Raw genomic sequence first — 23113 nt, 5'->3', positions numbered from 1 at the left:
TCAATTTAAAATAAAATTATGTAAGTAATCTGTTGACCAATTTCATTCAAGAGTAAGAGAAGATATAGTCGAAATGCGACAGGGACAGGTGACAAACGGGGACACCGAAAAGCCCCTCTCAGAAAATCCAAGATATTCTGAGTGACGGCAGATAGAGGGTGAGGAGACCGTCACATGGAACTCAGCCACTGACAGGACGGGTGTTTCAGGGATACAGATTCTGATTGGACATTGCGATTAAACATCACGCCCTTGCTCCTCGCTGTGTACACAAATGCGACCGAGAAGAACGAAAGTGCCAGAGAGGGGACACAGCATTCAATGACAGATGTTGAACAGTTTTCACCTGGATAAAGTGATTGTTTTTTGGACAAATACGTTACTATCGAACAACAGGCAATTGCCTTACAACAAGAATAAACGTGTGAGGAAGGGAATGGTGAAGATGTCTTCAAGAACAGAAAGACAATCAACTTGTTGACAGTCAGTCAAGTGTTGAACTATATGAAAACAAACAGATCGCTCAGGGAACGACAAGGGGACAACAACTACCAATAGCTGACATTTTTCAAAGACTGTGGTATTACCAGCACTTTAGATAACTAGTTGTGAACTTTTGCAGAGCTTTCTGTCTTTTCAGTCGACTGTCTCTCAGATAGTGGCTAGCTATGTTTCCTCTAGATTCTACGTGGAACATTTCCTTTGCAGGTTGTGGTTTCTTGGGGATCTATCATATTGGTGTAGCGAGTTGTCTACTGGAACAGTGTCCTTTTCTAGTCCACAACGCCCGCCACATATACGGGGCATCGGCAGGGGCGCTCACCGCATCTGCGCTGGTCACCGGAGCGTGTTTAGGTAGGCAGTGCTGAACTTTACTCTAATTATTACATAATTTGACTGTGTGTGTGTGTGTGTGTGTGTGTCAGTTTCGTGCTTGTTTTTGCTGTCTGCCCTGTCTTTGCATGTTGATTGTCTACTGTTACCCACCCTGTTCTGCTTGATGGCAACCTTGTGAAAATGATACACATTCATGTTTTTCCAGTTGCCAACAATAGAAACGCCCATTATGACGTCACGACATAAAGTTACCATACACGCGCAGGTCTAATGATCTGTGACCTACTGTATAATAACAATATTCTGTCATCTTCTTGATTCCTCATCAGGTGAGGCAGGCGCCAACATCATTGATGTGGCTAAGGATGCCCGGAAGCGTTTCCTGGGTCCTATGCACCCGTCTTTCAACCTGGTCAAGATCATGCGTAACATGCTGTATAAAACCCTGCCACCCGATTCCCACCACAGAGCCACAGGGAGGCTGGGCATATCACTGACCAGGGTGACCGACGGAGAGAATGTCTTGGTGTCCCACTTCAACAGCAAGGAGGAGCTGGTGCAGGTGAGGGTCTCAAAACATGTTCTGATCGGAATAAATTACCATTGAGACACATAGGACTGGTTTCCCAGACACAGATTAAGCCTGATCCTGTGTAACAGTATAACTTTAGACCATCCCCTCGCCCATACCCGGGCGCGAACCAGGGACCCTCTGCACACATCAACAACAGTCACCCACGAAGCATCGGGTTAACCCAGAACAAACATTTTGGGTAATTTGTCAGATGGTTGATTAAATTCTGGGTCCAGAAGAGATTGGAACCGGAACAAGGGAGCTCCACCCTCTCTCTTTGCATGTCCCCTCCCCTTCCAAAAATTTAAAGAAGCTAACAGCTAACAGCACCTGAACTAATGCTGCTTGTTATCTGACCGTGGTGACCGTATTACCGCCACACCGGCGGTCACGAATCATGAAGGCAGTCAAATACCACGTTCACCTGTTTAGTCACTTTAATTAGGCTTCTTCAAGCTTTGATGTTGCTGATGGTCATTAGTATCCTGCCAAACTGGCTAACTGCCTGATACTCAGCACTCTGTTGTCCCTCTAATCACTCTGACATCACTGCAAATGTAATCGTAAATCTAATCGAACATTTCATTAGAACCCATGAGCTCATGTTGCACAACATTTCTATAGGCTATGCAATTGCACGAGAAAACAGAGTGATGGCCTCTAATAAAAAGAGGAGGATCCCAACAGATACAGTACATGTTCTATATGTATTTCTCAACATTACTAATATGAAGCACATTGCTTCTCTTTACAACAGGAATATAGCCTACCTGGCTGGCATGAAAATGAACAATGGGAAAGCGTCCTCCATTCTCTATGTACAGTGGGGCAAAAAAGTATTTAGTCAGCCACCAATTGTGCAAGTTTTCCCACTTAAAAAGATGAGAGAGGCCTGCAATGTTCGTCATGTGTACACTTCAACTATGACAGACAAAATTAGAAAAAAAATCCAGAAAATCACATTGTAGGATTTTTTATGAATTTATTTGCAAATTATGGTGGAAAATAAGTCAATAACAATCTCAGAACAACAGCAAAGGACCTTGTGAAGATTCTGGAGGCCACAGGTACAAAAGTATCTATATCCACATTAAAACGAGTCCTATATCTACATAACCTGAAAGGCCGCTCAGCAAGGAAGAAGCCACTGCTCCAAAACCGCCATAAAAAAGCCAGACTACGGTTTGCACAAGATCGTACTTTTTGGAGAAATGTCCTCTGGTCTGATGAAACAGAAATAGAACTGTTTGGCCATAATGACCATCGTTATGTTTGGAGGAAAAAGGGGGAGGCTTCCAAGCCGAAGAATACTATCCCAACGGTGAAGCATGGGGGTGGCAGCATCATGTTGTGGGGGTGCTTTGCTGCAGGAGGGACTGGTGCACTTCACAAAATAGATGGCATCATGAGGTTGGAAAATTATGTGGATATATTGAAGCAACATCTCAAGACATCAGTCAGGAATGCTACCAAATACTATTTGAGTGTATGTAAACTTCTGACCCACTGGGCATGAGATGAAATAAATAAAAGCTGAAATAAATCATTCTCTCTACTATTATTCTGACATTTCACATTATTAAAATAAATAAAGGGAATCCTAACTGACCTATGACAGGGAATTTTTACTAGGATTACATGTCAGGATTTGTGAGAAAAAAAATGAGTTTAAATATATTTTGCTTAAACTGTATATTATTTAGTATATGTAAAGGGGCGACAGGGTAGCCTAGTGGTTAGAGTGGAGGGGCGGCAGGGTGGCCTAGTGGTTAGAGCGTTGGACTAGTAACCGGAAGGTTGTGAGTTCAAACCCCCGAGCTGACAAGGTACAAATCTGTCGTTCTGCCCCTGAACAGGCAGTTAACCCACTGTTCCCAGGCCGTCATTGAAAATAAGAATTTGTTCTTAACTGACTTGCCTGGTTAAATAAAAGGTAAAATAAAAAAAATGTAAAGACAAGATTAAATCAAGAATAGTCTGATGGGAGATAATATTAGCCCATCACTTGTGAATTATATATTATCACTTGTGAAGGATGCCCAGCAAAAAAAACAATGCCTTTTTTTGTTGCTACTTGGTTCAAATCATAGTCGCACACCTCATGAAGCCTAACCCACAGACCTATACGTTTTAATAAGGTTAGTATCACACCTCATGTAGCCTAACCCACAGGCCTATATGTTTTAATAAGGTTAGTATCACACCTCATGAAGCCTAACCCATAGGCCTATATGTTTTAATAAGGTTAGTATCACACCTCATGTAGCCTAGCCCACAGGCCTATATGTTTTAATAAGGTTAGTATCACACCTCATGTAGCCTAGCCCACAGGCCTATACGTTTTAATAAGGTTAGTATCACACCTCATGAAGCCTAACCCATAGGCCTATATGTTTTAATAAGGTTAGTATCACACCTCATGTAGCCTAACCCACAGACCTATACGTTTTAATAAGGTTAGTATCACACCTCATGAAGCCTAACCCACAGGCCTATATGTTTTAATAAGGTTAGTATCACACCTCATGAAGCCTAACCCACAGACCTATACGTTTTAATAAGGTTAGTATCACACCTCATGAAGCCTAACCCACAGGCCTATATGTTTTAATAAGGTTAGTATCACACCTCATGAAGCCTAACCCACAGGCCTATATGTTTTAATAAGGTTAGTATCACACCTCATGAAGCCTAACCCATAGGCCTATATGTTTTAATAAGGTTAGTATCACACCTCATGAAGCCTAACCCATAGGCCTATATGTTTTAATAAGGTTAGTATCACACCTCATGTAGCCTAGCCCATAGGCCTATATGTTTTAATAAGGTTAGTATCACACCTCATGTAGCTTAGCCCATAGGCCTATATGTTTTAATAAGGTTAGTATCACACCTCATGAAGCCTAACCCATAGGCCTATACGTTTTAATAAGGTTAGTATCACAACTAAAGTAGCCAAATAACGTATTACATTTAAGAACAATAATCTGCTTTACAACGGAGTGTAGAGCCTAATTTGGCAAACATTTTTTTTATTTTAATTTTTAATTTAAACTTTTTTAAATATTGTTTCGCGTTTAGGGGAAGATAATGTGAGGTCAATCGCATCCCACCACTGTCCCAGAATATGTTTGGAATATTTATTTCTCGCACAGAATTGAATAGGTCGACTTTTGTCCTATGGGTGACAGTAGATTGACATAGACTAGTGCTTTTGCTGTTCGTTAGGTCTTACTCATCTTGTTGGCTGACGAAAAATACATCTTCGATATGTGCTACGGAATCGGATAAGGACGCGCGCGGTTGTAGCCTGTCAGAAAGACCCAATCACATGACGGAGAGCCGCGTTTTAGGGGGCATTGCGGCCACAAAGGGGATGCCACCGTGATATTCGACGCATTATCAAGGGTTTGTCAAATTGTGAATGAGTGACTATTGGAGTGTGCACAGCCTGCGCAAAAAAAAACTAAGCAGAGCTCACGCCTTTCAAGCGACTTTTTTTTTCTAATTATCATTAGAGTCTCATCGTGCAGCCTTACAATGTATTAAACATCTAAACATATAGGCCAACGTTAGTAGAACAACTAAAGTTACATTAATAACTTTAAATGAAGCATATAGCAGTACCTATTTCTCTCGTAACCGCTTCAACACAGAATAGCCGCAGCTGCACAATCCCTCAAATCGTTTGGAGAAAATATTAAGATTTTATTCAGCTTTGTTCAATTGTATTCTTCATAATATAAAAATAATAATATAAAATAATGCCATTGAATTCTACGCAAATCTTGTCTGCTAAATGAACTGGTGTAGCCCACAGCCATATGGCCAGATCAGCCAGATCAGGACATAAAGACAACTCAGAGTATGCTACTCTGTTCTGTTAGGCGACATTTTCTATTATCATGCTTCTTTAGACCGGTCTAAAATAAATAATGGGTTTATTGTGAAGGTGTAGGCTATATTACATGGATTTATTATACTTTTTAAAGTGGCTTTTAGTCTATGTCTGTCTGTGGAGTCCAGGAGATGCTAAATGTGTTTATGTTAATTAACGGTCAACTACCGTGACACTGACCAGTTATTTGCTTCACAATCACCGGCTGATGAAATTTCATGACCGCCACTAGTCAGGACAGTTCTATGGTAACTTCTTTGTCAGTCTGTCTGAGACATTACTATTGGAAGGGATTTTTTTTAGTCCAGACTAGCTTTAACTTCTGTTTGGGAAAGCGGCCAATAGAGAGCTCGTTTTGAGACTGACACGAAACATCTCATATTCATAATGCTAAGTGCAGGTGAGAGTTTTGAAACATTGACTTGCTGTATAAAATTATCTTGTGAATTGAAGCTGATTTGCATTAAATACTTAGAAATGTAGGTAACTAACATTTCTAACTGTTATTGAGACAGACATAGATCATTAAACATCTCATAGCCATATAACCCAGATATCGATACCAACACTCCGACTGACTCATTGATCCTAATGCACGTGAGTGTCTCAAGTCCTCACCTAGAGCCAAAGTATCTTCTGAACTGAAACCAGTAGGCATTAAATACTGAGACGTTCCATTACGATGTCACCGATCGAGACATTGACACACAAGACCAGGAAATTGTGCCACAAACACACACACACACACACACACACACACACACACACACACACACACACACACGCAGGCACGCACACACACACACACACACGCAGGCACGCACACACACACACACACACACACACACGTTTTCATTTGTGTTGTGATGTTGTCTAACAATAATAATGTGCGTACGTGTGTGTGTGTGTGTGTGTGTGTGTGTGTGTGTGTGTGTGTGTGTGTGTGTGTGTGTGTGTGTGTGTGTGTGTGTGTGTGTGTGTGCCTGCGTGTGTGTGTCCTAGACTCATAATAACATGTTGTGTTCTGATCTAGGCCTGTGTCTGCAGTGCCTACATCCCTGTGTACTGTGGACTGATCCCCCCGACACTGCAGGGTGTGGTGAGTACAACTCCCTTCTTATTGGTTGTCACTATCTGGCCAATGTGCAAGCCCGAAGTTTTACAATTTCTCTTCTTAGAATCTGATATTTAAACCCTAACACTAACCACACTGCGAATCTTATGCCTGCATTTGAACCTTTAAATTAAGACCAGAAAAGTGTATTTTATTATTTTGATGTTTACGATATAGCCCATTCTGATTTTCCATCTTGGCCATATAGTGGGAACTCTTCTTATCATTTATCAAGTGGGATTCTACACAACACAAACATACGGAGTACCATTTCAAAACAGATACTTTTCTGTTTCCAGGTGCAAAACATGAGTTTTGAGAAAGCACAGCTGTTGTCTGTAGTGACCGTTTTAGAACAGATGTGATCGTTTTCAAAATTAATTGTTGGCTCTCCCCTCTCCTTGACTCTTAATGGTCAAGCTCTCCCTTTTCCTCACTGTGATTGGTCAAGCTCAAAGTTCGTCCAGCCTATTGACCTTTAATCCCGTTCCCTGACTATGGTTTCCTTGTATTGTTGTTGTCCTTCTTCCTTGGCTCACGGAGAGCCAGTTCTCTACCCTCCTGCACTCGCTGAACCCTCCCTGTCTGTCTCTTTTCCAACCTCTACCCTCCCTCTCCTGTCTGTCTCTTCTCCTCCTCTACCCTCTCCTGTCTGTCTCTTCTCCTCCTCTCTCCTCTCCTGTCTGTCTCTTCTCCTCCTCTATCCTCTCCTGTCTGTCTCTTCTCCTCCTCTCTCCTCTCCTGTCTGTCTCTTCTCCTCCTCTACCCTCTCCTGTCTGTCTCTTCTCCTCCTCTCTCCTCTCCTGTCTGTCTCTTCTCCTCCTCTATCCTCTCCTGTCTGTCTCTTCTCCTCCTCTCTCCTCTCCTGTCTGTCTCTTCTCCTCCTCTATCCTCTCCTGTCTGTCTCTTCTCCTCCTCTACCCCTCCCTCTCCTGTCTGTCTCTTCTCCTCCTCTACCCTCTCCTGTCTGTCTCTTCTCCTCCTCTACCCCTCCCTCTCATGTCTGTCTCTTCTCCTCCTCTCTCCTCTCCTGTCTGTCTCTTCTCCTCCTCTATCCTCTCCTGTCTGTCTATTCTCCTCCTCTACCCCTCCCTCTCCTGTCTGTCTCTTCTCCTCCTCTACCCTCTCCTGTCTGTCTCTTCTCCTCCTCTGCCCCTCCCTCTCCTGTCTGTCTCTTCTCCTCCTCTCTCCTCTCCTGTCTGTCTCTTCTCCTCCTCTCTCCTCTCCTGTCTGTCTCTTCTCCTCCTCTCTCCTCTCCTGTCTGTCTCTTCTCCTCCTCTACCCTCTCCTGTCTCTCCTCCTCCTCTATCCTCTCCTGTCTGTCTCTTCTCCTCCTCTCTCCTCTCCTGTCTGTCTCTTCTCCTCCTCTACCCTCTCCTTTCTGTCTCTTCTCCTCCTCTACCCTCTCCTGTCTCTCCTCCTCCTCTATCCTCTCCTGTCTGTCTCTTCTCCTCCTCTCTCCTCTCCTGTCTGTCTCTTCTCCTCCTCTCTCCTCTCCTGTCTGTCTCTTCTCCTCCTCTAGCCTCTCCTGTCTGTCTCTTCTCCTCCTCTACCCTCTCCTGTCTCTCCTCCTCCTCTATCCTCTCCTGTCTGTCTCTTCTCCTCCTTACTCCTCTCCTGTCTGTCTCTTCTCCTCCTCTCTCCTCTCCTGTCTGTCTCTTCTCCTCCTCTCTCCTCTCCTGTCTGTCTCTTCTCCTCCTCTATCCTCTCCTGTCTGTCTCTTCTCCTCCTCTCTCCTCTCCTGTCTGTCTCTTCTCCTCCTCTATCCTCTCCTGTCTGTCTCTTCTCCTCCTCTCTCCTCTCCTGTCTGTCTCTTCTCCTCCTCTATCCTCTCCTGTCTGTCTCTTCTCCTCCTCTACCCTCTCCTGTCTGTCTCTTCTCCTCCTCTACCCTCTCCTGTCTCTCCTCCTCCTCTATCCTCTCCTGTCTGTCTCTTCTCCTCCTCTCTCCTCTCCTGTCTGTCTCTTCTCCTCCTCTACCCTCTCCTGTCTGTCTCTTATCCTCCACTACCCTCTCCTGTCTGTCTCTTCTCCTCTATCCTCTCCTGTCTGTCTCTTCTCCTCCTCTATCCTCTCCTGTCTGTCTCTTCTCCTCCTCTCTCCTCTCCTGTCTGTCTCTTCTCCTCCTCTATCCTCTCCTGTCTGTCTCTTCTCCTCCTCTACCCTCTCCTGTCTGTCTCTTCTCCTCCTCTCTCCTCTCCTGTCTGTCTCTTCTCCTCCTCTATCCTCTCCTGTCTGTCTCTTCTCCTCCTCTCTCCTCTCCTGTCTGTCTCTTCTCCTCCTCTCTCCTCTCCTGTCTGTCTCTCCTCCTCCTCTATCCTCTCCTGTCTGTCTCTTCTCCTCCTCTATCCTCTCCTGTCTGTCTCTTCTCCTCCTCTATCCTCTCCTGTCTGTCTCTTCTCCTCCTCTATCCTCTCCTGTCTGTCTCTTCTCCTCCTCTCTCCTCTCCTGTCTGTCTCTTCTCCTCCTCTATCCTCTCCTGTCTGTCTCTTCTCCTCCTCTATCCTCTCCTGTCTGTCTCTTCTCCTCCTCTCTCCTCTCCTGTCTGTCTCTTCTCCTCCTCTCTCCTCTCCTGTCTGTCTCTTCTCCTCTACCCTCTCCTGTCTGTCTCTTATCCTCCTCTACCCCTCCCTCTTTCTCTCTTGGTGCCTCTTGCTCTATTTCTGTAATGTTAGCTTTCTTTCCATGTGTTCTGACTCTTGAATGACGTGACATGTGACTTGGCTTTGACTATGCAGCTCAATCATTGTCAATTTAGACTAAAGTCATAAAGGCACAGTTCCACACCGTAATGCTTTGGCCAGAACCCTAGCTAACTTTCTAACAAGGATTAGATTACATTTGACATCAGTGTTTCTCTTTGGCCTTTGGGAAGTGTTAGTGTGTGTGTGTGTGTGTGTGCGTGTGTGTGTGCGTGTGCGTGTGTGTGAACTCCGGGCCTGAGCACCAATGTGACAGTGCCAGATTCATGAGTGTGTTGGCAGAGGTCTCAAGGTTGTCCTCTGCTGGCCTCGTGCTGGCGGGACATTGGGCCCGACGTCACTATAGACACTATCAATTGACATCACATCACATGCCTCCCACAAGCACTTTTACCATACACACTCTAGTATGCTGTTACCATATACACTCTAGTATGTTGTTACCATATACACTCTAGTATGGTGTTACTGTTACCATATACACTCTAGTATGTTGTTACCATATATACTCTAGTATGGTGTTACCATATACACTCTAGTATGGTGTTACTGTTACCATATACACTCTAGTATGTTGTTACCATATACACTCTAGTATGGTGTTACTGTTACCATATACACTCTAGTATGTTGTTACCATATATACTCTAGTATGTTGTTACCATATACACTCTAGTATGTTGTTACCATATACACTCTAGTATGTTGTTACCATATACACTCTAGTATGTTGTTACCATATATACTCTAGTATGTTGTTACCATATACACTCTAGTATGGTGTTACCATATACACTCTAGTATGGTGTTACTGTTACCATATACACTCTAGTATGGTGTTACCATATACACTCTAGTATGTTGTTACTGTTACCATATACACTCTAGTATGGTGTTACCATATACACTCTAGTATGTTGTTACTGTTACCATATACACTCTAGTATGTTGTTACTGTTACCATATACACTCTAGTATGGTGTTACCATATATACTCTAGTATGTTGTTACTGTTACCATATACACTCTAGTATGGTGTTACTGTTACCATATACACTCTAGTATGGTGTTACTGTTACCATATACACTCTAGTATGGTGTTACCATATATACTCTAGTATGTTGTTACTGTTACCATATACACTCTAGTATGGTGTTACTGTTACCATATACACTCTAGTATGGTGTTACCATATACACTCTAGTATGTTGTTACTGTTACCATATACACTCTAGTATGTTGTTACCATATACACTCTAGTACAGTGCCTTGCGAAAGTATTCGGCCCCCTTGAACTTTGCGACCTTTTGCCACATTTCAGGCTTCAAACATAAAGATATAAAACTGTATTTTTTTGTGAAGAATCAACAACAAGTGGGACACAATCATGAAGTGGAACGACATTTATTGGATATTTCAAACTTTTTTAACAAATCAAAAACTGAAAAATTGGGCGTGCAAAATTATTCAGCCCCTTTACTTTCAGTGCAGCAAACTCTCTCCAGAAGTTCAGTGAGGATCTCTGAATGATCCAATGTTGACCTAAATGACTAATGATGATAAATACAATCCACCTGTGTGTAATCAAGTCTCCGTATAAATGCACCTGCACTGTGATAGTCTCAGAGGTCCGTTAAAAGCGCAGAGAGCATCATGAAGAACAAGGAACACACCAGGCAGGTCCGAGATACTGTTGTGAAGAAGTTTAAAGCCGGATTTGGATACAAAAATATTTCCCAAGCTTTAAACATCCCAAGGAGCACTGTGCAAGCGATAATATTGAAATGGAAGGAGTATCAGACCACTGCAAATCTACCAAGACCTGGCCGTCCCTCTAAACTTTCAGCTCATACAAGGAGAAGACTGATCAGAGATGCAGCCAAGAGGCCCATGATCAGTCTGGATGAACTGCAGCGATCTACAGCTGAGGTGGGAGACTGTCCATAGGACAACAATCAGTCGTATATTGCACAAATCTGGCCTTTATGGAAGAGTGGCAAGAAGAAAGCCATTTCTTAAAGATATCCATAAAAAGTGTTGTTTAAAGTTTGCCACAAGCCACCTGGGAGACACACCAAACATGTGGAAGAAGGTGCTCTGGTCAGATGAAACCAAAATTGAACTTTTTGGCAACAATGCAAAGGTGGCGCTACAAAGTATTAACTTAAGGGGGCTGAATAATTTTGCACGCCCAATTTTTCAGTTTTTGATTTGTTAAAAAAGTTTGAAATATCCAATAAATGTCGTTCCACTTCATGATTGTGTCCCACTTGTTGTTGATTCTTCACAAAAAAATACAGTTTTATATCTTTATGTTTGAAGCCTGAAATGTGGCAAAAGGTCGCAAAGTTCAAGGGGGCCGAAGACTTTCGCAAGGCACTGTATGTTGTTACCATATACACTCTAGTATGGTGTTACTGTTACCATATACACTCTAGTATGGTGTTACCATATACACTCTAGTATGTTGTTACCATATACACTCTAGTATGTTGTTACCATATACACTCTAGTATGTTGTTACCAAATACACTCTAGTATGCTGTTACCATATACACTCTAGTATGTTGTTACCATATACACTCTAGTATGTTGTTACCATATACACTCTAGTATGTTGTTACCATATACACTCTAGTATGGTGTTACCATATACACTCTAGTATGGTGTTACTGTTACCATATACACTCTAGTATGCTGTTACCATATACACTCTAGTATGTTGTTACCATATACACTCTAGTATGTTGTTACCATATACACTCTAGTATGTTGTTACCATATACACTCTAGTATGTTGTTACTGTTACCATATACACTCTAGTATGTTGTTACCAAATACACTCTAGTATGTTGTTACCATATACACTCTAGTATGTTGTTACCATATATACTCTAGTATGTTGTTACCATATACACTCTAGTATGTTGTTACCATATACACTCTAGTATGTTGTTACTGTTACCATATACACTCTAGTATGTTGTTACCATATACACTCTAGTATGTTGTTACTGTTACCATATACACTCTAGTATGGTGTTACCATATACACTCTAGTATGTTGTTACCATATACACTCTAGTATGTTGTTACCATATACACTCTAGTATGTTGTTACTGTTACCATATACACTCTAGTATGGTGTTACCATATACACTCTAGTATGTTGTTACCATATACACTCTAGTATGTTGTTACCATATACACTCTAGTATGTTGTTACTGTTACCATATACACTCTAGTATGTTGTTACCATATACACTCTAGTATGTTGTTACCATATATACTCTAGTATGTTGTTACCATATACACTCTAGTATGGTGTTACCATATACACTCTAGTATGTTGTTACTGTTACCATATACACTCTAGTATGTTGTTACCATATACACTCTAGTATGTTGTTACTGTTACCATATACACTCTAGTATGTTGTTACTGTTACCATATACACTCTAGTATGTTGTTACTGTTACCATATACACTCTAGTATGTTGTTACCATATACACTCTAGTATGGTGTTACTGTATACACTCTAGTATGTTGTTACTGTTACCATATACACTCTAGTATGGTGTTACTGTTACCATATACACTCTAGTATGGTGTTACTGTTACCATATACACTCTAGTATGTTGTTACCATATACACTCTAGTATGTTGTTACTGTTACCATATACACTCTAGTATGGTGTTACTGTTACCATATACACTCTAGTATGGTGTTACTGTTACCATATACACTCTAGTATGGTGTTACTGTTACCATATACACTCTAGTATGGTGTTACTGTATACACTCTAATATGTTGTTACCATATACACTCTAGTATGTTGTTACCATATATACTCTAGTATGTTGTTACCATATACACTCTAGTATGGTGTTACCATATACACTCTAGTATGTTGTTACTGTTACCATATACACTCTAGTATGTTGTTACCATATATACTCTAGTGTGTTGTTACCATATACACTCTAGTATGTTGTTACCATATACACTCTAGTATGTTGTTACCATATACACTCTAGTATGTTGTTACCATATACACTCTAGTATGTTGTTACCATATATACTCTAGTATGTTGTTACCATATACACTCTAGTATGGTGTTACCATATACACTCTAGTATGTTGTTACTGTTACCATATACACTCTAGTATGGTGTTACTGTTACCATATACACTCTAGTATGCTGTTACCATATACACTCTAGTATGCTGTTACCATATACACTCTAGTATGGTGTTACCATATACACTCTAGTATGGTGTTACTGTTACCATATACACTCTAGTATGCTGTTACTGTTACCATATACACTCTAGTATGGTGTTACTGTTACCATATACACTCTAGTATGCTGTTACCATATACACTCTAGTATGCTGTTACCATATACACTCTAGTATGCTGTTACCATATACACTCTAGTATGGTGTTACTGTTACCATATACACTCTAGTATGGTGTTACCATATACACTCTAGTATGCTGTTACCATATACACTCTAGTATGGTGTTACCATATACACTCTAGTATGTTGTTACCATATACACTCTAGTATGGTGTTATTGTTACCATATACACTCTAGTATGTTGTTACCATATACACTCTAGTATGGTGTTACCATATACACTCTAGTATGTTGTTACCAAATACACTCTAGTATGGTGTTACTGTTACCATATACACTCTAGTATGGTGTTACCATATACACTCTAGTATGTTGTTACCAAATACACTCTAGTATGGTGTTACCATATACACTCTAGTATGTTGTTACCATATACACTCTAGTATGTTGTTACCATATACACTCTAGTATGGTGTTACTGTTACCATATACACTCTAGTATGGTGTTACCATATACACTCTAGTATGTTGTTACCATATACACTCTAGTATGGTGTTACCATATACACTCTAGTATGTTGTTACCAAATACACTCTAGTATGGTGTTACTGTTACCATATACACTCTAGTATGTTGTTACCATATACACTCTAGTATGGTGTTACCATATACACTCTAGTATGTTGTTACCAAATACACTCTAGTATGGTGTTACTGTTACCATATACACTCTAGTATGGTGTTACCATATACACTCTAGTATGTTGTTACCAAATACACTCTAGTATGGTGTTACCATATACACTCTAGTATGTTGTTACCATATACACTCTAGTATGTTGTTACCATATACACTCTAGTATGGTGTTACCATATACACTCTAGTATGGTGTTACCATATACACTCTAGTATGTTGTTACCATATACACTCTAGTATGGTGTTACCATATACACTCTAGTATGGTGTTACTGTTACCATATACACTCTAGTATGTTGTTACCATATACACTCTAGTATGTTGTTACCATATATACTCTAGTATGGTGTTACCATATACACTCTAGTATGTTGTTACCATATACACTCTAGTATGGTGTTACCATATACACTCTAGTATGCTGTTACCAAATACACTCTAGTATGTTGTTACCATATACACTCTAGTATGTTGTTACCATATACACTCTAGTATGTTGTTACCATATACACTCTAGTATGTTGTTACCATATACACTCTAGTATGGTGTTACTGTTACCATATACACTCTAGTATGTTGTTACCATATACACTCTAGTATGTTGTTACCATATACACTCTAGTATGGTGTTGCTGTTACCATATACACTCTAGTATGTTGTTACCATATATACTCTAGTATGTTGTTACCATATACACTCTAGTATGGTGTTACTGTTACCATATACACTCTAGTATGGTGTTACCATATACACTCTAGTATGTTGTTACCAAATACACTCTAGTATGTTGTTACCAAATACACTCTAGTATGTTGTTACCATATACACTCTAGTATGTTGTTACCATATACACTCTAGTATGTTGTTACCATATACACCCAAGAATGCGAAATGTCAGAATAATAGTAGAGTGATTGATTTCAGCTTTTATTTATTTCATCACATACCCAGTGGGTCAGAAGTTTACATACACTCAATTAGTATTTGGTAACATTGCCTTTAAATTGTTTAACTTGGGTCAAACGTTTCGAGTAGCCTTCCACAAGCTTCCCACAATAAGTTGGGTGAATTTTGGCCCATTCCTCCTGACAGAGCTGGTGTAACTGAGTCAGGTTTATAGGCCTCCTTGCTCACACAAATTTTCATTAGGATTAAGGTCAAGGCTTTGTGATGGCCACTCCAATACCTTGACTTTGTTGTCCTTAAGCCATTTTGCCACAACTTTGGAAGTATGCTTGGGGTCATTGTCCATTTGGAAGACCCATTTGCGACCAAGCTTGAGATGTTGCTTCAATATATCCACGTAATTTTTCTGTCTCATGATGCCATCTATTTTGTGAAGTGCACCAGTCCCTCCTGCAGCAAACCACCCCCACAACATGATGCTGCCACCCCCGTGCTTCACGGTTGGGATGGTGTTCTTCGGCTTACAAGCCTTCCCCTTTTTCCTCCAAACATAACGATGGTCATTATGGCCAAACAGTTCTATTTTTGTTTCATCAGTCCAGAGGACATTTCTCCAATAAGTATGATCTTTGTTCCCATGTGCAGTTGCAAACCGTAGTCTGGCTTTTTTATGGCTGTTTTGGAGCAGTGTCTTCTTCCTTGCTGAGCAACCTTTCAGGTTATGTCGATATAGGACTCGTTTTACTGTGGATATAGATACTTTTGTACCTGTTTCCTCCTGCATCTTCACAAGGTCCTTTGCTGTTGTTCTGGGATTGTTTGCACTTTTCGCACCAAAGTACGTTCATCTCTAGGAGACAGAACGAGTCTCCTTCCTGAGCGGTATGACGGCTGCTTGGTCCCATGGTGTTTATACTTGCGTACTATTGTTTGTACAGATGAACGTGGTACCTTCAGGCGTTTGGAAATTGCTCCCAAAGATGAACCAGACTTGTGGATGTCTACAATTTTTTTCCTAAGTTCTTGGCTGATTTCTTTTGATTTTCCCATGATGTCAAGCAAAGAGGCACTGAGTTTGAAGGTAGGCCTTGAAATACATCCACAGGTACACCTCCAATTGACTCAAATGATGTCAATTAGCCTATAAGAAGCTTCTAAAGCCATGACATCATTTTCTGGAATTTTCTGAGCTGTTTAAAGGCACAGTCAACTTAGTGTATGTAAACCTCTGACCCACTGGAATTACAGAGTGTCCCTCAATGTAGCAACGTTTTAACTGACTCAAAATGGTTTCTACTTTAGTTTAGTATCTCTTTGCCTGACTCTCTCTCTCTCTCTCTCTCTCCCCCTCCATCCATCCCTCCCTCCCTCCCTCCCTCCCTCCATCCTCCCTCCCCCCTCCTCCCCCTCCTTCCCTCTCTCCCTCCCTCCCTCCCTCCGTCCTCCCTCCCTCCCTCCCTCCCTCCCTCCCTCCCCCCTCCAGCGTTACGTGGACGGTGGTATCAGTGATAATCTGCCTCAGTATGAACTGAAGAATACCATCACTGTGTCTCCGTTCTCTGGAGAGAGTGACATCTGCCCTAGAGACCGATCCACCAACATGCATGAACTACGATTCACCAACACCTCCATCCAGTTTACACTCACCAACCTCTACAGAGTGTCCAGAGCTCTGTTTCCCCCTGAGCCACAGGTACACACACACACACACACACACACACACACACACATAGACACACACACACACCTCTACAGAGTGTCCAGAGCTCTGTTTCCCCCTGAGCCACAGGTACACACACACACACACACACACACACACATAGACACACACACACACCTCTACAGAGTGTCCAGAACTCTGTTTCCCCCTGAGCCACAGGTACACACACACACACACACACACACACACACACACACACACACACACACACACACACACACACACACACACACACACACACACACACACACACACACACACACACACACACACACACACACACACACACACACACAGGTACTGTAGTAACTTACATTTATTCATATATACATGCATTTACATAATGTACTAATACTATGATAATACATTAATTTACATAATGTGCTAATGGTATAATAAAATATCTATTCACTTAATGTACTAATGATATGATAATATATGTATTTACATAATGTAATAGCAATAAGATAAGATGCTAATTTACATAATGTGCTAATGGTATGATAAAATATCTATTCACTTAATGTACTAATGATATGATAATATATGTATTTACATAATGTAATAGCAATAAGATAAGATGCTAATTTACATAATGTAATACTACTACTAATAATAATATGATACTGTTGTAATTTACATAATGTGCTAATGGTATGATAATATATGTATTTACATACTGTAATAATATACTAATTTACATAATGTAATAATGTAATAATATAATAATATATGCCATTCATCAGCCATTTTTATCCGAAGCGACAGTACATTGTGTGTTTGTTTTAGTATGTGTGGTGTGATCCGTGCATGAATTGAAACCACGACGAGCTTGGCATTGCTACCACCACACATTCTTACCAACCCGAGCCACACGGGACATTACGTACTGTTATTTACAAGGTGTCTGACGGAGACAGACTCTCTGAATGAGGATATTTACTGTGTCTGTGTTTCTTTGTTTCAGGTTATGAAGACCATGTGTAAACAGGGATATAAAGACGCCCTTCACTTCCTGAAGAAGAACGGTAAGAGACCTTTCTTAGGCTTTGTATTTAATGCTTTAGTATAGACTGATGACCAACCAGACACCAACCAGACAGACTGATGACCAACCAGACAGACCGATGACCAACCAGACAGACTGATGACCAACCAGACAGACCGATGACCAACCAGACAGACCGACGACCAACCAGACAGACCGACGACCAACCAGACAGACCGATGACCAACCAGACAGACCGACGACCAACCAGACAGACCGATGACCAACCAGACAGACCGACGACCAACCAGACAGACCGACGACCAACCAGACAGACCGACGACCAACCAGACAGACCGACGACCAACCAGACAGACCGACGACCAACCAGACAGACCGACGACCAACCAGACAGACCGACGACCAACCAGACAGACCGACGACCAACCAGACAGACCGACGACCAACCAGACAGACCGACGACCAACCAGACAGACCGACGACCAACCAGACAGACCGACGACCAACCAGACAGACCGACGACCAACCAGACAGACCGACGACCAACCAGACAGACCGACGACCAACCAGACAGACCGACGACCAACCAGACAGACCGACGACCAACCAGACAGACCGACGACCAACCAGACAGACCGACGACCAACCAGACAGACCGATGACCAACCAGGTTCGTAACTGTTTTGTTTGTTGATGTTTCAGGACTACTGAATCAACCAGGACCCCACAGACCTCTGATAGCTGACGGCGAGGATGACGAAGATGACATCATGAATGAGGATGATGATGAGGAAGAGCATGAGGAGCATCATGTAGAGAACGAGATCAGACCCAGCGAGGATGGGGTAGTGGTAAACCCCTCCCAATCCAAATCCGCCATTGAGGATCACATCTTTGAACATCTGCCACCCAGACTACACAAAGGTAAGACTAAAGAACAGCAAGTTAATCCCAGTGAGCAAAATTGGTTGAAAAGATGTCTTTTCAAATAAAAATACGTATTTCAACATCTATTAAATGTATTTTAAACATCTTTTACTTGCTAAATAAGGGGTATGAATCGTTGCCCATACATTTTAACATCTTTTACTTGCTAAATAAGGGGTATGAATCGTTGCCCATACATTTTAGAGGCCTACCTCAAGACCCATCTCCAGAACATAGTCTCAGAAAGGCACGAGACAACTGACAAATATCCAATCAACGAGACTGGACTTGAGAAAGGCCTTGTAAGTAAGCCTCGTCTGAGCCAGAACGGCCCATAGGGCAGGAGTCTATCTCCTGTTACTGTAGAGAGGCAGCTTGATGTACCAGAACGGCCCATAGGGCAGGAGTCTATCTCCTGTTACTGTAGAGAGACAGCTTGATGTACAGGACACTAGTCTATCTCCTGTTTCTGTAGAGAGGCAGCTTGATGTACCAGAACGACCCATAGGGCAGGAGTCTATCTCCTGGTTCTGTAGAGAGGCAGCTTGATGTACCAGGACACCCCCTGGACAGGACACTAGTCTATCTCCTGTTTCTGTAGTGAGACAGCTTGATGTACAGGACACCCCTTGGACAGGACACTAGTCTATCTCCTGTTTCTGTAGAGAGACAGCTTGATGTACAGGACACTAGTCTATCTCCTGTTACTGTAGAGAGACCGCTTGATGTACTGGACACTAGTCTATCTCCTGTTTCTGTAGAGAGGCAGCTTGATGTACAGGACACCCCCTGGACAGGACACTAGTCTATCTCCTGTTTCTGTAGTGAGACAGCTTGATGTACCAGGACACCCCCTGGACAGGACACTAGTCTATCTGCTGTTTCTGATGTACCAGGACACCCCCTGGACAGGACACTAGTCTGTCTCCTGTTACTGTAGAGAGACAGCTTGACGCACCAGGACACTAGTCTATCTCCTGTTTCTGTAGTGAGACAGCTTGATGTACCAGGACACTAGTCTATCTCCTGTTTCTGTAGGGAGACAGCTTGATGTACCAGGACACTCCCTGGATAGGACACTAGTCTATCTCCTGTTTCTGTAGAGAGACAGCTTGATGTACAGGACACCCCCTGGACAGGACACTAGTCTATCTCCTGTTTCTGTAGAGAGACAGCTTGATGTACAGGACACCCCCTGGACAGGACACTAGTCTATCTCCTGTTTCTGTAGAGAGACAGCTTGATGTACAGGACACCCCCTGGACAGGACACTAGTCTGTCTCCTGTTACTGTAGGGAGACAGCTTGATGTACCAGGACACTAGTCTATCTCCTATTTCTGTAGTGAGACAGCTTGATGTACCAGGACATTAGTCTCTCTCCTGTTTCTGTAGTGAGACAGCTTGACGTACCAGGACACTAGTCTCTCTCCTGTTTCTGTAGGGAGACAGCTTTATGTACAGGACACTAGTCTATCTCTTGTTACTGTAGTGAGACAGCTTGATGTACAGGACACCCCCTGGACAGGACACTAGTCTGTCTCCTGTTACTGTAGAGAGACAGCTTGATGTGCAGGACACTAGTCTATCTCCTCATTCTGTAGTGTGAGACAGCTTGATGTACCAGGACACCCCCTGGACAGGACACTAGTCCATCTCCTGTTTCTGTAGTGAGACAGCAGATGTTTCAGTAGAAAGGCCTTGTGCTGAACAACTACATCCCCATGTAGCTCCAACGGATCCAGTGTGTAGTGCTGCTGACCTTTGGTACAGTGTGTTCTGCCCTGTATTCAGGAAATGTTTGAGTGAGGGAGTGTCTCTCTTCTCTCTGCTGCTCTCTGTAGGCAGAGTAAAGAACAGCACCTGCTAAATAAAAGCTATGTATTGTTCCCCATGCCTCCCACTGTATCTCCCTCTGTCACTATCTCTTCTTCTCTCAGTATCTCTCTCTGTCACTCTCTCTTCTTCTCTCAGTATCTCTCTCTGTTTGTTACGGTGCGTGAATGAGGACCCAAAAGCGAATCAACTTAAACAGAGCTTCTTTAATTACCAAACATAGGTAGGCTCAGATGGACCGGCAGATTCCGACAGGACAGGACAAGGTTACAGCAAACATGACGACAGTCTGGTTCAGGCATGAATGACACAAACAAACAAGAATCCGACAAGGACAGGAGCAGAAACAGAGAGAGATATTGGGACCTAATCAGAGGGAAAAAAGGGAACAGGTGGGGAACGGGGTGAATGGGTAGTTAGAGGAGACAAGGGACAGCTGGGGGAAAGCGGGGGAGAAAAGGTAACCTAACACGACCAGCAGAGGGAGACAGGGTGAAGGGAAAGGACAGAGACAAGACAACATGACAGTACATGACAGTACCCCCCCACTCACCGAGCGCCTCCTGGCGCACTCGAGGAGGAAACCTGGCGGCAACGGAGGAAATCATCAATCAGCGCACGGTCCAGCACGTCCCGAGAGGGAACCCAACTCCTCTCCTCAGGACCGTACCCCTCCCAGTCAACTAGGTACTGATGACCACGGCCCCGAGGACGCATGTCCAAGATTTTACGGACCCTGTAGATAGGTGCGCCCTCGACAAGGATGGGGGGGGGGGGGGGGGAAGACGAGCGGGGGCGCGAAGAACGGGCTTAACACAGGAGACATGGAAGACCGGGTGGACGCGACGAAGATATCGCGGAAGAAGAAGTCGCACTGCGACAGGATTAATGACCTGAGAGATACGGAATGGACCAATGAACCGCGGGGTCAACTTGCGAGAAGCCGTCTTAAGGGGAAGGTTCTGAGTGGAGAGCCAAACTCTCTGACCGCGACAATATCTAGGGCTCTTAGTTCTACGCTTATTAGCAGCTCTCACAGTCTGCGCCCTATAACGGCAAAGTGCAGACCTGACCCTCTTCCAGGTGCGCTCGCAACGTTGGACAAAAGCCTGAGCGGAGGGGACGCTGGACTCGGCGAACTGAGATGAGAACAACGGAGGCTGGTACCCGAGGCTACTCTGAAAAGGAGATAGCCCGGTCGCAGACGAAGGAAGCGAGTTGTGGGCGTATTCTGCCCAGGGGAGCTGTTCTGACCAAGACGCAGGGTTGCGAAAAGAAAGACTGCGTAAGATGCGACCAATAGTCTGATTGGCCCGTTCTGCTTGACCGTTAGACTGGGGGTGAAAGCCGGAAGAGAGACTGACGGAAGCCCCAATCAAACGGCAAAACTCCCTCCAAAATTGAGACGTGAATTGCGGACCTCTGTCCGAAACGACGTCTGACGGAAGGCCATGAATTCTGAAAACATTCTCGATGATGATTTGTGCCGTCTCTTTAGCAGAAGGAAGCTTAGCAAGGGGAATGAAATGAGCCGCCTTAGAGAACCTATCGACAACCGTAAGAATAACAGTCTTCCCCGCTGACGAAGGCAGTCCGGTGACAAAATCTAAGGCGATGTGAGACCACGGTCGAGAGGGAATAGGAAGCGGCCTGAGACGGCCGGCAGGAGGAGAGTTACCGGACTTAGTCTGCGCGCAGACCGAACAAGCAGCCACGAAACGACGCGTGTCATGCTCCCGGGTGGGCCACCAGAAACGCTGGCGAATGGAAGCAAGCGTACCCCGAACGCCAGGGTGGCCGGCTAACTTGGCAGAGTGAGCCCACTGAAGAACGGCCAGACGAGTAGGAACGGGAACGAAAAGAAGGTTCCTAGGACAAGCGCGCGGCGACGGAGTTTGAGTGAGTGCTTGCTTTACCTGCCTCTCAATTCCCCAGACAGTCAACCCGACAACACGCCCCTCAGGGAAAATCCCCTCGGGGTCAGTGGAGGCTACTGAAGAACTGAAGAGACGAGACAAAGCATCAGGCTTGGTGTTCTTAGAGCCCGGACGATAAGAAATCACGAACTCGAAACGAGCGAAAAACAGCGCCCAACGCGCCTGACGCGCATTAAGTCGTTTGGCAGAACGGATGTACTCAAGGTTCCTATGGTCAGTCCAAACGACAAAAGGAACGGTCGCCCCCTCCAACCACTGTCGCCATTCGCCTAGGGCTAACCGGATGGCGAGCAGTTCGCGGTTACCCACATCATAGTTACGTTCCGACGGCGACAGGCGATGAGAAAAATACGCGCATGGGTGGACCTTGTCGTCAGAGAGGGAGCGCTGAGAAAGGATGGCTCCCACTCCCACCTCTGACGCGTCAACCTCGACAACGAACTGTCTAGAGACGTCAGGTGTAACAAGGATAGGAGCGGATGTAAAACGATTCTTGAGGAGATCAAAAGCTCCCTGGGCGGAAACGGACCACTTAAAGCACGTCTTGACAGAAGTAAGGGCTGTGAGAGGAGCTGCC

At 43.4% G+C, this 23113-nt stretch overlaps 1 protein-coding gene across 1 annotated transcript in view; it reads left to right on the top strand.

Annotated features, from left to right (window-relative positions):
* The first annotated feature begins 275 nt into the window (after window positions 1-275).
* The window catches only part of LOC110512506 (patatin-like phospholipase domain-containing protein 2), a 35120-nt gene continuing 12282 nt past the window's right edge, over window positions 276-23113 (top strand). The window contains exons 1-6 of the mRNA XM_036961083.1: window positions 276-855; window positions 1167-1399; window positions 6343-6408; window positions 16593-16802; window positions 17797-17857; window positions 18541-18762. Coding sequence (XP_036816978.1) covers window positions 669-855; window positions 1167-1399; window positions 6343-6408; window positions 16593-16802; window positions 17797-17857; window positions 18541-18762 — 979 coding nt within the window. The 5' untranslated portion in view covers window positions 276-668. The remainder of the gene's footprint in view (window positions 856-1166; window positions 1400-6342; window positions 6409-16592; window positions 16803-17796; window positions 17858-18540; window positions 18763-23113) is intronic.

Source organism: Oncorhynchus mykiss, chromosome 2, assembly GCF_013265735.2.
Source record: "Oncorhynchus mykiss isolate Arlee chromosome 2, USDA_OmykA_1.1, whole genome shotgun sequence".
NCBI classification, from domain to species: domain Eukaryota; kingdom Metazoa; phylum Chordata; class Actinopteri; order Salmoniformes; family Salmonidae; genus Oncorhynchus; species Oncorhynchus mykiss.
The sequence above is the reverse complement of the archived record's forward strand: the minus strand, read 5'-3'. Positions and strand labels throughout refer to the sequence as shown.